At 41.5% G+C, this 17,074-nt stretch overlaps 2 protein-coding genes across 3 annotated transcripts; one reads left to right on the top strand and one right to left on the bottom strand.

The window, feature by feature from the left end:
- Positions 1 to 433: 433 nt before the first annotated feature.
- On the bottom strand, positions 434 to 6,825 carry slc2a11b (solute carrier family 2 member 11b). 2 transcript variants are annotated; one of them, XM_040196173.2, is made up of 13 exons: positions 6,317 to 6,825; positions 5,126 to 5,320; positions 4,905 to 5,003; positions 3,490 to 3,650; positions 3,264 to 3,388; positions 3,006 to 3,135; positions 2,423 to 2,571; positions 1,932 to 2,119; positions 1,674 to 1,784; positions 1,409 to 1,510; positions 1,222 to 1,297; positions 1,003 to 1,130; positions 434 to 887 (listed from the first exon to the last, which is right to left on the bottom strand). In XM_040196173.2, the coding sequence occupies exons 2-13, from the start codon at positions 5,258 to 5,260 to the stop codon at positions 705 to 707; spliced, it is 1,587 nt and encodes a 528-aa protein (XP_040052107.2). In that variant the 5' UTR covers positions 5,261 to 5,320; positions 6,317 to 6,825; the 3' UTR covers positions 434 to 704. The 2 variants fall into 2 exon arrangements, with proteins under 2 accessions (XP_040052107.2, XP_040052106.2); XM_040196172.2 differs by lacking the exon at positions 5,126 to 5,320.
- Positions 6,826 to 7,766: 941 nt separating this feature from the next.
- LOC120830730 (uncharacterized) lies at positions 7,767 to 17,072 on the top strand. The gene is made up of 12 exons (XM_040195592.2): positions 7,767 to 7,999; positions 8,972 to 9,083; positions 10,057 to 10,150; positions 10,819 to 10,873; positions 13,361 to 13,501; positions 13,589 to 13,749; positions 13,856 to 13,954; positions 14,532 to 14,677; positions 14,874 to 15,045; positions 15,179 to 15,291; positions 15,659 to 15,746; positions 16,296 to 17,072. Exons 1-12 carry the CDS (start codon positions 7,888 to 7,890, stop codon positions 16,347 to 16,349), a joined length of 1,347 nt encoding a protein of 448 aa, XP_040051526.2. The 5' UTR covers positions 7,767 to 7,887; the 3' UTR covers positions 16,350 to 17,072.
- The last annotated feature ends 2 nt before the right edge of the window (positions 17,073 to 17,074 follow it).

Raw genomic sequence — 17,074 nt, 5'->3', positions numbered from 1 at the left:
GGGATTTTATTCTAGCAGCCAAAGAAAGGAATTTTATTAAAAGAAATAAATCTATTCTGAACCTGCTTTGCTCATGGCTACCATAATTCATTATAAACGTTTTATACGAGTTGGGAATTTGAGCCGCTCTCTAGAAAAGTACTTGGTAGGATTATTGTGATAAGTAGCGTCCTTTGCTGTGTGGATTTACTTTTGAAACAGGCAACAATGATGAAGCAGGCTACATTTATAGTGTTGCTGTAAAATTAAGATAGTAGTACAGTTGAGTCCAATTGCTACCAGTTCTTTTCCACCCCTGTAAATTCACACATGACAGACTATTCAATGAACCTTTTGTTCTGCAGATCACATGTCAGACTCAGGTCTGAAAAAGGAGATATCAGAAGCCCTTAATGACTGAGAATGAGAATGTACATTTTGAGATTGTTTACTCTGATTGAAAAAGATTTTTATTGAAAAAAATCTTAATACAGCTACTTTTCTGAAAGTAACACAAAGCAAATGATACCAAAAATATGAGGATGACTTTAACGTATATATTGATAAGTTAATTAAAGGCACGTAATAATGACTTCCCAGTAACTGTGAAATAAGTCACTATAATTTATAGTACCATCAAAAAGCATTATCCTAAATCCTCCTGGCAGTTACTCGTGACATTAATAGCATGAGGCTTAAGAAACCCCTGAGTCACTGGTGATATTTCAGAACAGTGTCGGCTCTGCTCCGTCACCATTGTGGGCCTTTCTGTGCCTCAACGACTTGAAGTCATTCTGGATTTCGACAAAGGTTTTGTTCTTGGTTTCAGGAATGACAAAGAAAATGTACGTTGCTGTTAAGGAGCAGACCGCCAGGAACACCAGGAAACAGTACTGCTGCAGCCCGATCTGTGCAAATCACAACAGAATAAACACACAGCTTTGAGGTTTGGTTCCCAAATTTGACAACCAGCAGGTATTGATAAAACATTTGAAGTGTAAGATATGCTCTTTGAATACTTACCACAACAAAAGGGAAGACCAGGCCGATGAGGAAGAAGCTCAACCAGTTCAATGATCCAGCGATCATGTAAGCGGCCGGCCGTGCGGTTTGTGTGAACAGCTCAGTGGTCAAAATGTTCGTCACGCCACCTTTTCAGAAGATTAACAAGACAAAACATCTCAGCTTATCCACAACAGCTGCTAAAGAATAACTTGAACGGAGGAGGAAAAAAGGATTTACCTGGTCCTAATCCAAAACTCAGGATGAAAGCAAATAAACACGCCATGCTGAAGTATGGTACTACTGGACTAGCATCCTGAGAGACAGATAGTCACACAAAATCATTTACACGTCATGTGCAAGAAAGGACACAAAATGATTTGAATGTCTCTTTATTTTAATAGGTTCTAATGTGGAGGTTAATTACTTGGAAAGAGAGCGTCAACGTGAATAAAATGCAGCAGATACTCATCAGTACGTATCCTCCCGTGATGAGCACCTTCCTCCCCAGACGGTCAATGAGTAAACCCTGTGAGATTTTGTATAAGACAATATATATGTACAACATTAAATGTTCGTATGGGTTGTGAGCCAATATTATAGTTTTCTTCTGCCTGATATTTTTGATGTACCATCATCTGAATTGTAGGAAATGAATTCACACAAACACAGCGTGTTAACCTCATACTTACACACGTTAAAGCCGTGACGCATTCACAGGCCCCAGTGCCAACGGTCACATATGGTATTTTATCAGCAGGAATACCTGATTGTGTAAACAGGTATTCCGCGTAGAAGTAAATCTAGAGGAAAGAAATGTATTTCCAATTTAAAAACACAGCCTTTGGCCAAACATATTTGACTTTAGTGTTATTTCTACAGCTCAAAAGTTGCCAGTGAGGAATAGATTGAACTCTGTGAGGCAGCCGGACAGAGGACAGCGTACTCACAGCATTGATGCCGTTCAGCTGTTGTGCAGCGTTGAGCAGCACGATTGTGAGAAGCTGCCAGCGGACACTACGATCAGTGAAGAGCTCCCAGGGTTTCTTGGCTTGGAAATCCCGTAAATTATTCCTCTCCTTCTCAATATCGTCCCGTTCCCCATCACAGCCGGCTAAACCGTGCAGTTGCTTCAGGGCTGCCGACAAGTAAACACATGACCGCCGTGGTGATTGTGGATTTCTCCTGAAATTATCAGCCTACAATACACGGTCTGTTTTTGAGAATCTAAACAAAATGGTTCCTTTGTAAAAAAAAATCTGTTTAATCTCCATTCACTTTGTTTTCATCACATTATTCTAGCGTTACCAGAATGTCACATGCATTGACTGGACACAAAGGGAGTGCTGAACTTCCCCGAAGCACAGTATCATGTGCACTACATCAACCATACTGATTTTGAAAATGAAACAAATGTTCAGCAGCTGCAGTGTAAACGTACCTTTCTTACACCCCTTATCATCCCCTTTGTCAATGAGCAGGTAGCGCGGGCTCTCTGGGAACCACGGCAGGGTGAGAAGCTGCAGGAAGGCCGGGACACACGTGGTGGAGAGCAGGATGGGCCAGTGCTCTTCTCTCCCCAGGATCTCTCTGTGAAATCACACAGATTTGCTTGCACTTAAATATGCTAGAATGAATCATGCAAACACAAATTCTGTAGTATTTTTTGGTGTGAAAATGTTGTGGAATATTTCAACAAAAGCTCGGTAGAAGAGAATGATTTGTCTGATAAAACAGAGTCTTGATGAATGATCAAAGTTGCAAAAAGTCCATTTATTGCTTGCAAGCAGGAGGTCAAATACACAGGCACGTATCACGGCGCTCTGTGGAAATGACGTCTCCGAGCAGTAAGAACGCTGAGTTTTTATACACATGTGAAGGACATTCTCCGTGCCAGTTACGAGAAGCTGCAAAGCAGGTTGCGATAAGAACCCAGGTGAAGCTGAGGGTAGCACACACACACACAAGATCCTCCTCAGTGGCGGGTGCAAATCATAATTCAAACCGACCCAGCGTTTACTTACTTCAGGCCGATCACTTGTCCAGATAAGATGCCAACAGTTATGGAAATAGAAGTTCCCATTCCCATGGCACCACGAAAGGCAGTTGGAGCTATTTCTCCCAAATACAGAGGTTGAACACAAAGGCCAATGCCTGTAGAAATAAAAAGAACACATTTTAGCTTTTTCACGGTTCAAATAAAATATTTATAAAAATTATTTTAATAATTATACAAACATGTGTTCCACTGGTGTGTTTAAATGTATTTCGGAAGTATTGACCTGCATTCACTCCAGTGAAAAAACGTCCAACGACGAGTAATTCAAAAAGTCCAGTGGGGTAACTCAGACCCATCAGCAGAGCAGCCGTTAATGCAAATATATTATTGACCAACAGAGTCCCCTTCCTGGAAAGGTAATATTACATTAGCTTTAGAGCTGGAGTATAATATGAAAAATGGCTGACAGAAATGAGTCAAAGTATTCCATAATATTTTCTTGTCTGTACCTCCCGAGCTTCACAGACAACGTCCCACCGACCGTCACTCCTACAAGTCCTCCTACGGTGAATATGGACACAATAGTGGACCAGAGCAGGGTGAGAGCATCGACTGAGATGTTAGTTTGGTAACGCTCCCTCCAGGTTTGGTTGATGAAATTCTGCACATGCTAGAGAATAAAAGAGAAACACAAAATGTACATACATCAGATGGAATAAAATGATTAATGTTTGACTTTTAATATTTAAAAAGATCGGTCTGACAGTAGTTTACTCTGGAGACAAATAAGACAAAAGCACTTCTTATTATTCTCAAAGAACATTGACTCGGAACAAATCGTGTCTTGGTGCTAATAGCAGGTCGGGTAAAATGCATACATTTAGAGCAGTATCGGTATAGTTGTTGAACAGCATCACAAAAACATTCAAACGTATCCCCAATCAGTGATCACAGCCCCGCTAGAAGTGTTTTGCCAGAAAGTTTGTCTGTTAAAGTAGTTGCCATTTCAAGGCTTTTGCAAGAGGGTGGGGTCTTTGTCAAAGAAATAGAATATTTTATGTCTACAGTTTGGGACTTCGGGTTTTGGCGCCTGCACAGTGTAGCGGGAGCTGCGATGTTGGCCCTCCACAGCGCACTGCTTGTGTCCGCTCAGTTGCTCCTTGGTTGTGCTTTGCCTGACAGAGCTCTTGGGTACGCATGTGAACACCGTGAAAAAGTTTTTTAAAACAATACAATAATATATTACTTCTGTCCACCCGTTGTATAATTTACTAATATGTGTATTTGGTTGTCCAACTGCCCTTTTAGTGAGTTGCGATAGCCTATCCATCTAATATTTGATCTATGGTTGTTTGCAGATGTGAAGGTACGTAAATCACTTAACATGTGCTTTCTATTGCAGGTTTTTATGTGGGTTTCATGCAGGCTCATGAGTTGGACTGGCTCTTTACTAAAGTGCATGGAGTTTAAGTTATGATTTGTTTCTGGAAACTGAAAACAATCTGATCTGGCAACAAACGCTTTCGAGACCCAAAGCGGAATACAACTCTTAATATAAGCGTAACACAGGCCGGTCTCATTCCCACATAACCCTCATTCATCCGTCAAAGGCACCGAGGCACAGAGCAACTCCCCCGGCCGTCCATTCACACGGCCTATTTGTAGGTTACTTGTATGCGTGTCCCATATTTATTTATGTTTTAGAATGATTGTTTCAGCATTAGCAAACCACAAAGCACTACCAAGGAAACAGAGTTATCGCTTACACATTTATTCATGCTTATTTACCAGAAATCCCTATGTAGGTGTGTGGATCTCTATCTTATATACCAGTGTTATTAATTTGATTTGATGCCATTTATGCGGCCAAATGACTTGAACATTTGGTTTGTAACTGTAGTAAACAGAAACACGGGGTTGTTACCAGTGTGGGAGCATTGATGACGGATACGTTGTATCCATACTGAAAGGTTCCCCCTATACACGCAGCACAGGCAGCCAGCAGAAGGGATTTGTTGGGAAGCTGCAACAAAAGAAGACACAAAAACATATTTTGACACGTAGTTACGGATAGGAAACAGCACCCCACTGCTTCTACAAATAGTTTTGTTATCTAAAACTATTATTTTATTATAATCCACATACCTTAGGTAGTTTATCTTTGGTTTCTTTAATAAGGAGAGGTTGATATTCATCCTCAAATTTTGTTGGCATTTTGTCGCCGATGTTTTGCTCAAAGTCCAATTTTGTTTGTCGTGCGCAGAGTATCCTATCCTTCATGTAAAGAGCTTGCTCTCAACAGGAAACTTAAATCATGGGAGGAGGATTTTATCTCTTTTCCTGAGGAAGACACACGTTATCGGCTGTCATGCCTCGAGGTTAAGATTATTGGGTCCATTATTCAACATTTCACGGCTCTACACCGTAGCTGCATAAAAAGGAACATTCATCCACAAGAGAAAGGTACATCCGAGCGTAATGAAGCTGTTAGGTCAAACTGAAAAAAAAACAGGATGAAAAGTTTTAAATGTAGGTTCATTCTGTGTAGATAACAGCACGAGAGGTTTCCTATTAGCCAGAGTGGACAAGAGAGATTAAAATACTGATGTTAAATCGCTATATGACTTTATTATTACTATTATGATTATGTATTTTAACCATTCATCTTTGATGTCATAGAAGTGCAAAAGTGGATTAAGTGAACAAGCTGTTTAAAGTCATTAAATGCATTGCGATATTCTACATGGTAATTATTACTGTCTGCTTCATCCTTTTTATTTGGAAGACTCCCCTAAGGAAGCTGCTTGGGAAATTAGCAGACATTCTGAGGGATTTACATACCAATCATTAACATACGTACTGTAACTGAGGACCTGAATCATTTGAAGTTGACAAAACAATAAACATTAACCAAATTCAAGGATCTGATCTCAAAGAAAAACAATCTTCCACAAACTATTGCAGCCAAGACTGGTTCTAATTAATAGAACCTTCAGACATTAGATAAAGCGTTAAAACTCATGGTCCCTTCATAAAGGATTTCTCATTAAAAAGTGTCACTACATTGATTTTAAACTACATGTGATTTTTCTATCTTGTATCTTTGGCACTCAACTTCTATTAATCAGCCAACAAGAATTACAATTAAAAATAAACCATAACTCTCTTGGAAAATCCAGCCACTGCTCCACGTACATTTCATCGCAGTGATAAAATCATAACTTGTCCGAATGAGAAAACGACTATGATTTACAAGCTGCAGGTCAAAACCAAACACACATTTCATCAGAGCCTTCTAAGGTGTAAACGGGTTATTAAGGGTTGATTAAAACTCACTTTTCTCTTTGGTTGTGCCATATCCTTATCGAAGTCCATTTTTGGGACGATGCTGTACAACAATGTTTGAATGGACGACTTATAATGGATGTTCCACTGAATATAATGGTAGCCTATTGTAAGGTGCACCGTATGATCTGAGCTGCAGGGGAGAGACTCATTAAAGCACATTCCTCTCTGGGGCTTAAGGAAGGTCTGCTGACACAAACATAGCAATGATATTTTTGTCTAGATGAATTGAATGGGACACTTTACGTGATCTGCCTGGTCGTAATCCATTCCTAAAAAACAGGATCGTGATTCCATTCTCTATTTTCCAGAATCAGCGGACCCTTGTAGAACACTGGAGTACATCAAGACTCCTACAACTTGAGAAAGATTAATGCATTTTTCTGTAGATGTGCAATCACACCAATGGTTGCCACATTGGTTGATTCACTTTAGGTCTATAACAGAACAATACACTCATAAAAATATAGTTGCTCTTAATTACTGCTCCTAATCCCTGTGAGGGGAATGCTGTTCTGAACGTAAAACCCAGAGATTTAACTGGGCAAAAACTTTAAATCCTGCAACACCCTCTGAGAACTGGGTCACAGCAGAGAAGAAGTTAAAATTGACCACAAATAGAAAGGATACATTCCCTACACCCATTTACCCAAAAATGTACAGTACAGTTGTGTGAGCAGTGTTGTGGAATATTTCAATAAAATAAATAATAATAACAATAAATTGTTCGGTAGAAGAGAATGAATTCTTTTAATGTTTATCTAATAAAAAACAGAGTCTTGATGAATGATCAAAGTTGCAAAAAGTCCATTTATTGCTTGCAAGCCGGAGGCCAAATAAACCAGCACGTATCACAGTGCTCTGTGGAGATGCCGATGAGTTTTTATACACATGTGAAGGCCATCTTCAGTGGCAGGTACGAGAAGCTGCAAACCAAGTTGAGATAAGAACCAAGGTTAAGATGAGGGTAACACACACTGCTCCTTTGTTCGAGCGCCTGTGAGAGCAAGTTAACTCCCTTCCTCAGACACAGCTGCATATGGAAACCTTAAATCATTCTGCTTTTGCACATCAGGGTCAAATACAGACAATGAGACGGGGTTTAGCACAAGACAGTGTTATAACCTATTTTTACCATTACAGCAGCAGACGGTGTTCGATGATCATGACATCCTCAGACTGATTGTGGAGCTGCTCCACCGACAGCAGATTAAAAAAAAGTGCAGCAGCTCTAGGAACACCATGTGATTCACAGCTAGACTCCCTTAATGTTTTATGTTGATATTTATAATTAAGACGGCCTTTAATAGGGTTTGAATAAACAGTGGAGCATTATTTTACTTAAAAACCAACACTTTTGAAACTACTCTTTTGACAGGTGATCCCTCAAGAGCAGAATTGTTTTCCAGGTCTTGTGAAGCAACCTGTTGATGGTGTCCTCGGTGTCCTGTCGCGCTCTGACCGCCAGAGGGCGCTTCATCCGCACGCGGGGGCCGTTGTGCAACACTGAAAACCTTCCGCCGGTGGATTTGTGCAACAGTGGAGCGTCGGCTGCGCGCACCATGTCGGGCAGAAAGCCTCGCAGCGTGGCGAATCCCCTGGAGTCCGCGATCACCACACCGAGCGAGAGGATACTGAAAGAATGCCACACGTTGTATGTCGACAGCGAGAACGGTAAATAATTGATCAATAAAAAAAGGAAAAAGGGGATTCATACGAGACAACGTCATAGCGAAGTTTTTGACAGCATATGCAAGCCCTGCACGCGCAGTTGCTGTTGCGTAACGACGTGGCTCGTGAGGAGGAAGTTTTTGCACTGACGGTGAAGATTGAAGCGGCTGTCAGTCACTCAGCGTGAACCACGTGACCTCTGCGGCGCTTCTCCGGACACGCGGCGTCCGTCCAATGAAGTGACAGCGTTCACTGCGCACGATGTGACATTAAGGGACTGCGGCTTGTGCAGAGCCGCCTGAAATAAACCTGCAGTTCGTGGTGAAAGTGGTCTACAGTGTTACCGCAGTGGGTGTATTGTTATTATAGTGTTATAGTTTACTCCGCCGTAATGGAGGCGACTGACACGGAAACGTGCCTCTCTGTTGACAATCAGGTTCACGTCTTCGTAATGAAGAACTGTAGATTGTGTATTTAAAGCTGACAAAATAAGACAGATGTAATACATTTGAGCTTTCATTCCAAAGCTGTATTTATAATATTTCCATCCTCTTCAACACATAATTTCCAAATATATTTAAAGTAAAATTAAAAAACTGATTAGATCTGATTAATTGGTTGATTTCTGGTCTATTAAATTGCCACAAATGGTGAAATCATTTCCATCTCAACCCCCCCAGAGACAAAGATGTCTTTTGTCAATATGATTGCAACAATACAAATTTCAGTTTAGATTAATCCTTAATCAATTGGGTCTATTCAACAAAACCATTTATTAGCCCATTAATTTTAAAGAACAATAAAATGTATAACTAATCAACTTGGCCGCGGCAGCCTTACATTTTTTCTCATCCTTCTGCAATGTGGACTTTTTCAAAATTCATCACACATTTTAAGAATTCATCGCTATCTAAAAATGCCCCCGTTGTCACTCACACATACACAGCTGTGATGGTTCCTCTGCCTTTGCTACAGGCCTGGTGAAGATTGCAAGCAGCCTTGGATTCCGACTCCTTCCTCCCAGAAAAAAGATCATCGTGATGATAATGGGTAACCACTCTGCAGGGAAGAGCTCCTTCATTAACTGGTAATACATCTTTAGGTTGATGGGATCTACAGTTCACCATTCAGCTTTAAATATGTATGAGTGAATGTTAAACAGAAATATTATGTTTTACCTTTTGGTTTCAATGTGGTTTTTCAATTTGGACAATATTGTGACAGATTGACCTTATTGCCCAGTTACATTCCTTTTTACCCTTTTGAGCAGATACTGATTTAACATGAGCTTTTTACAAGTATGCGCAATACATTGAATATTCAAAATGCGTTTTTAGTCGGATAGAAAGTCTACAACTAAACGTTATTGCGCATACGACTAAGAAAAGCTGCACTATTGGCGTTTTCATCTGGTGTCTGTAGGTGTGTTTTTGAGCAGCCGCTCATGTGTGGGTCGTGTTTTAAGTGAGTTAAATCTGGAGTTTGTTGATATCGGAGAAAAATGTTAGATTTAGAATGTTAGAACCCAGCTGCAGAAACCCATCACAGTGATGTCAGCTCTTCTCAAATGAGAGTGGCAAACTTAGTAGCAGTTCCAAAAGTTAGCAAATCTTGAAAGAAAGTCCCCAAGTCAGCGGTGACAGTTCGTCACTTCAGGCCTTCAAAGCCAGTGCAGCAAAATCACTATTAACATAAATGTGCCATAATGAACGTAAACCACCACGTTAGTACTACTGTCAAGTTATGGAAGACTCAGCGATTTGATTTGGGAAATAATTGATTTCTGACTTTACCTGCTGGATGTAATAGAAAATAGAAAACATGGAATGGAATGAGTTTTAGACAAAATAAGCAATAGGATGACAGTGTTTTTTCGCTGATAAATAACAATTTTCATTATTTTCTGACATTCAAAACAAAAAAGGATGAGTGTGAAGAAGACAACAACAATAGTTATTATAATAGTAGCATGCCTATACTGTGCGAAGTGGGTGCTGTTGCTTTTTCTTGTTCAACTATAAATTCAGCAAAGATAAAGACGCCCCATGCTGTCCTTTTAGGTATGCTGAGGAGCACATACAGAAAGCCGGCGTCGCCATTGAAACACAAGGGTTTACGTTCGTCACAAGTGGTCGCAAAAGAGAATCACTGACGGTAAGAAGCGCACGAAGAGGTCCAACACTTCAGCGCTCACACTGAAAAACGATGAGGAAACAATGTGTTCCATGCTTCATTTGAATGTTTTCATAATTTATTTTCAGATCAGTATTTCACATATAGGCGATACTTCTCCGTTTTGTGGATGGGAGATTTTTTAAATGTCTAACTTCAGTAATGAGAACAGACGCTGCAGCCGTTTATAAATGAAGCAATGCGTTAGATGTCAGCTTGTATGAAGGGTCACTCCCTCAGTCTGTGGGGATTTCTCATTCTGTATGCTGCTCCAATGAGGGGCTTTGTGGGATTTACACACACACACACACACACACACACACAGATGCCTCTTTGCAGCAAATAAACAGGCTTGGGAGACGTCGGTCTCTCGTTCTTCTCTTAACCTCCTCCTTTGCGTCCCTCATATCCTGCTGTGATGAAGGTAATGGAGATGAATAATATATTTGCAGTGCAGGGCTGCAGAGTGGAAGGATTATATCCTACGTAAAGGGAAAGCTTAGAATCAGCATACGGAGCTGCAGCGCGGAAGCTTACGGAAGACTGTGTGCAAAGTACCGAGGAGAGAGAGACGGGAGCTCAGACGAACTGCAGATTATTATTTGTCTCATCGGGTCATTTCTCACATTGTCTTTTAAACCCTCTCACAGGGGAATGCGACGCTGCATCTCTATCCTCACTTTCGACCACTCCTTGAGTTCAAAGGTGAGCATTGTCATAATGGCTTGCTGAACAGTTCACTATTGTTGTGATAATACTGTTACTTGTCCGTTTGCTATCTTATTATATTAACAATCGTGTGTGTTTTTGCTCCATTCCTATTGAGATTCATCACATTTCTAAATATCTAAAATTATAGAACAGTTATTACATGTTAAATGTTAAATTCTTGATGGAAAGCATCAAAGAGAAGATGAAGTGTTGAAATGAGCAGGCAGAAGCACCATTAGGACCAGTGAGCACGAGGCGAATGTTATCGTGAGCCGCAGCCACAGATGGGTTCCTTTGAGGCTCTGCTGTGTGGCCCATTTCCCAATATGAGCGGTTGAAGTTCATCTAAGCGTTTGTTACAGACTCAGTTAAAGCTTAAAAGTTGTGAATGTTGCTGCTTTAGATAAACCCATTCAACAGTTTTAATCCTCTGCATCGCTCACGAAATTCAGTGTAAATGTAACAATGTAGTTGTTTACATCCCTCAGTTATCGGTTTTAACCATGGTGATAAAGCATCTTTGACGTATTACATTTTAATAATTAATCAGACCAGACTCCTGTTTCCGTCTCATTACATCTGTGCCTTTGGTTTCTGAGATATGGGAAGTCCGGACAACCGTCACGTTACAGAAAGGGATGTAATCCTGTAAAAAAAATACTGTTTTTGGACAGTTGCTCTCAGCTCTGTGCGTCGGCGGCGGTCTGAAGCTTCTGGATGTCGAGGTGGTCGTGCAGAAGGTCTGGGTGTGCCTGCGGGGGGGGGGGGCAGGGCGGCGATGTGTGTGCATGCGTGCAGAGAGCGAGCGCTCCCGGTGCGGCTGGCGACTCGCACGCCCCGTCGACAGCAGCGCAGCGGAGGCAAGTGGAGGAGCTGCTGAGGAATGTCACGGCCGTTAGAGACGGCACGGCGAGCTGGCTTTTCATTGGAAATTCCCCGGCGCCTCTGGAAGTGCGCTTTGTCAGCCGTTTATTTACCTGTCACATGGACTGAGGATGACTCATCAGAAAAAGGACCATTTGGGAGAAGGTGCCGGCTATGCTGTTTGACCTCCTTCGGGACTTCGGGGCTCGGAGACACTCTGAGACACTTAATGCGGTTTTAGACTTACATAAGGGATGTTTTGGTATCAACCCGTTGTCAAGAGTTTAGACTACATGCTGCATGGGGGTCAACTGTTTTGATATGGCAAGATTTGTGGCCGTGTTTAGTCGTTTCCTTAAGATGTATTTTAACTCCGTCTGGTTTGACCTGTTTTGCATAATTAGTTGTGTTTTAGGCTTGTTTGATGCAGCCTTACTTCGGCCTTTTCATCGTGCAAAGGATTTCCACTGTAGCCTTCTCAGTTTCTCAGCAGCATTTGCAAGTATCGCTCGTGTTTCCCTTTCACCTTTCTCAGTGTCAGAGGACTGTCTTCAAATAGAGTGCAAAAATATGTTGATTCTTTATTTGATTCACTTATTTGGCTCGCATAATTGCTTTTTTGTATTTTTAGTAATGCACAGATGCATGCATGAGTGAGGGAAGTACAGCCCAGCTTCCTTTAATAGACCTCTACTTGCATGAATATAATGTTTTTCCCATCATAGCAACAGACATCCTCTCTCCCCGGGGAGCGACAATCGTGTCTTGATATTGCGAGACAGTGTGAGCACACTTCTAAGATCTGTGATGGAAGGCAGATGCATTGATCCTGTGGCCATGCTGATGTAAGAGACACATGTGGGAATGCTAATGTGCAGCAGCGGCCGTGGCCCCACTCGCCGCAGCACAAGGATGGGATTTGTGGTGGCTGTTAACACCTGCCGATTCCCATCAAACAGCCCCAGTGTCACTCCCGGCCCGTGTGTGTGTGTGTGTGTGTGTGTGTGTGTGTGTGTGTGTGTGTGTGTGTGTGTGTGTGTGTGTGTGGAGGATAGGGAGGTGGGATAGGGTTATTGTGTCAATTGTGTCTAAATAGTGGTCCTGTTCGGGAGGCCCTGGTCTTGAGGGGCACTCGGGTTGTGGTGGAGACTTCTAGTAGCCTCGCAGCGCGTTGCCTCACAGTCGTTCTTCACTGGCTAGCTTTATGTCCCACGCCCCGCGCTAAAGCTGCCAGTTGAAGAGCTGTTGTGTGTAACCATGACAACAGACAACGGTTGAAATAGGAGGTTTTATCTACGAGGGTGTGTCTGCGGGTTTGAGTTCAATCTGAATTGATTGTGTGTTTTTCCTCAGATGCGTATAGACAGCTCACATATCTTCATTGCACATGAATTCCAAATGTAAGCCAGCAAGCACAAAACGCTCACTGCGTTGCTAATCTTTAATGTCACCGGCCTCGCTCGGGTTTCCGAGTATTGATCGCGCTGCAGTTTCCACTCTTGCATTATAATTCTAAAAACCCATTAGAGGAAACAGCTTTCAACGGGACTATTAATTATTTAGTATGAATTTATCTTGATCAATGAAGCCCCTGTACTCAGCGTTTGTATATTCCAGGTGTAATGGACTATCTCTCTGCTGAGATCTCCACCTCCAAGCAGAAGAAGTTCAATTTGGTGACATTTGTGGACACACCGGGTTTGGTGGACGGAGACATGGTCTACCCTTTTGATGTCAACAGCGCCATCACGTGGTTGGGTATGTCTTTGCTGCTGTTCCTTGTACCATCTTCTCCACAGCTGCTGTGTTTCTCCAACAGATATTTGTTTGATTTCTTTTGTGCAGGAGAACAGGCCGACTTGGTATTCGTGTTCTTTGACCCAATGGGCCAGGCGCTCTGCAAACGCACACTCAACATCGTGGAGAAGCTGAGTGAGAAATGCGGAGACAAGCTGTTGTTCTATCTGAGCAAAGCAGATGCAGCTGGCAACGAAACAGACAGACAGGTAGCTGACGGAAAATGTGGCTTTACAAAATAAATGTTGACAAATTTGCTGCCACAGAATTCCGGTGAATCCCAAAAATGTGACCTATGTTTGTTTACTTCTGCAGAGGGTGATGATGCAGATAGTCCAGGAGCTATGTCGCCGTCCAGGACTCAACAAATGTGGTTTTGAGATGCCCACGATATACATCCCCAACCCACAGAGGGTAAAACTCAGCCGGCGATATATATTCCCCTCATGGCCATTCACCAGGATGTAGTTTGTATTGCTTGTGATGCAACGTGCATCATCATTGTCCGCCCTGCAACCCCAGATTGAAGCTGTTTGGGGTTCTCCAACACATCTCAAGTGCGGCTCTCTGCTATCCTTTAGGGCTGGACCGCTATTTATTATCCTTGAATGTAAATTCTCCTCAATGGCCTGAACAGGATGATTACATTTGCAATATGATGACTGGTAGAGTTATCCACTCTTGGGCTATGGGGGTAGGGGCTGTAAACCATTGCCTCTGATGAACCACCAGTGACAGTGGCAGCCCGGCCCTGAGTCATTGCCGCACCAGCTCGTGATCTACGGCCGCAAAGCTCTTCTCTGCGCCGTAGATTTGTGCACAACTCCCGACCTCCATTCTTATTCCGCTGAGAAAGGTCGCTTCACTGCTAAGTACACGTGGCTGCCAATCAAACTATCCTCAAGGCCATTTTCTCTCTGAGATGTACAGCCGCAAATGTTTGTGCAATTGTTGAAAAACGGATGCACATATGAGCCTTTGTCTTGTTTAGCCGAGCCGCTGTGTGAACCAGATCGACGGGGTGTGTCAGACGATCGAGAAGACCATCAACCAGGCCGTTCAAAAGACTCTGGATCAGCTGGAGAAAGACTGTGACCTTATTTGTTCCACCATCAGCAGCCGACAAGAGCAGGACAGGTTTGATCTCTCCACCTACAAGCATAGCACGTGGTACTGTGTTCAAATCTTAATTCATCTTGAGGGAAAATGACAGGTGGCGTCGCAGAGCAAACAAAACTATATTGTGTTTGTATGGAGATAAGAGTCAGCCAATATTATTATTATCTACCGCAGAAAATGTAATATTAAATCAAATTTCCTCAATGGCACGCAGGGCTGATGAGGCTCACAACAGAAGCGTCCGTCTTCATTCGCTCGTGTGTGGCGCTCTAGGCATCGTCCTCCCAGTTCTCTTTGTCCTCAGTTTCATTGTGAATACGTTCTCCAAAGATCAGCTAGATCAGCTGCTGGGTGAAGGACCGGCCCGGACCCTCTTCGTATTCACAGTAAGTCCAGAGAGTCACACTGCCGATATTGGAACTAATAGCATTGCAAAATAATTACAATTTCATTCCATTTATGTCATGTTGGGTGAACTTGGTTCTCTGACCGATGTCCTGTTCTACATGTACCTCACAGGGAATAGTGATGTATTTATGGGACTGGATACCAGAGGATGGACAAGTTGTGTTTGTCATCATTTTCGGAGCTTTTTGCTACCTCCTGCTTTTCCTGTCAAAGTATTTTGCAGGGTGAGTGCCTCAAAAGTACAACACAAACATTCAACCATTGAATTCATCAAATCATACAATCAACAGAAAAATAATTTCTAACTGTTTTGATTACCAATTCATTATTTAAGTCATTTGTTATTATTAAAATGGGCCAAAAATGAACATTTAGTATTTGGTGTTTTGGACTGCTATTCGGACCAGACAAAAACATTCAAAGACGTCATTATTGGGTTTACAACATAGACATTTTATGCTACAGTACTTTCTCATGTGTTTCTCAATTGAGTATGAAATTAGTTATAAATAGCAGTACATTAATATCAAACATGTACACACACACACCCCCATAGGACATGATCAATGTTTTAATGTTCTTCATTTTCAGCCGCGGGAATAAGACTATGACGAAGAAAGAGAAGAGGACGATGGCAGAGTACAGTGATTATATCCAGGATATCGTCAAAACTAAGAAGGTTAGATTATATTTTGTGCCACAACAAATACAGAAATTAAAGCCACAGTAACAATAAGTATAATAACGTTGTTTGAACGAAGCAGAAGGTGTATTATGAAATACACACAACGATGATAACCTGACTTTGCAGCTCTTTCATTCCCATAATTTTATTTTTTTATTCACAAAACACAATTTTACTGCTATCACGTTGACACAACAACGGTGTACATGAAGTGGTCAAACGTCAGTAGATATCAATTCAAAATGATTACAAAGGATGGCGCTAGATTACACTCAACATCATTTCCTGTGAATCCTTCATGCATAACAAGTCTATTTGTTACCAGCACGGAAACGGCAGATTCATTGGCCATTACAACTATAATATAGAGAATTTTAATACATTGAATTGCTATTGAAACAAAAAGGCAGAGCGTAACTTATCCCAACATTTAATTCATATGTAAATCATTATAACTTCAGTGCAAGTTTGAATTAAGTAATTACATTTAATTGGTTGAATCTGAAACATCCAAATTCTTACACAGTTGATTTCCCTCCACAGGGGAGCCTGTACGAGTCGTACCTCCAGCAGTGTGCAGCGGAATATGACTTCTGACCCCGGGTCAGACCAGCACAGTTTTCACGCATCTTTGGATGTTTTTGTTTTGTTGTGTTTTTGACTCGGTGGGACTTTTGAGATTTATCATCTCAAGAGCTTCCATTAAAGATGAAGTGCCTTTGTTAGTTTGTACCGGAGAAGCAACAAGCAATTGTTAGTCGTTTGATGACAATAATGAAATACTGTGAATCATTTCTTTTGTTCAGCTGTTACGTGAAAGGTGATGCCAGAGAGAAGAGTTTACACCTTTTTCTCCCGTAATTTGTCCTTATGGTGTCCTTGCACTGATGAGTACGTCTTACTTGTTGAACTCTGAACCCTTCATTCTGTCAATGGATCTTTGTATCTCAAATCTAGTTTTACAGTATGACTACACCATGAAATGCCTTCACTCCAGCTTTTATAGATATATTTATTGCTCTTCTCAGTACTTTTACCCAAATAATGTTGAAAAACCTCAACGGGCTGTTTGCAATATAATTGTGAACATTGTTCCAGTTTGTAGTGTGCGTGCTAGATGTCTTGCAGGTATTGTCTGCATTAGGAAAAATCTTTATGAAATATTTCATTTAAAAATGTGTGAAACTTTCAGGGTGTGTTTTTATCTATTTTATGTAACCTTTCCCAGAATATTTTTATTGGATGAAAGCTTATCTTGTCTCAAAGAATGAAAGTCCTGCAAACTAAATTCCTAGAAAGTGATTAAACATTTTCTACTGACT

Source organism: Gasterosteus aculeatus, chromosome 13, assembly GCF_964276395.1.
Source record: "Gasterosteus aculeatus chromosome 13, fGasAcu3.hap1.1, whole genome shotgun sequence".
Taxonomy (NCBI): Eukaryota; Metazoa; Chordata; class Actinopteri; order Perciformes; family Gasterosteidae; genus Gasterosteus; species Gasterosteus aculeatus.
The sequence above is the reverse complement of the archived record's forward strand: the minus strand, read 5'-3'. Positions and strand labels throughout refer to the sequence as shown.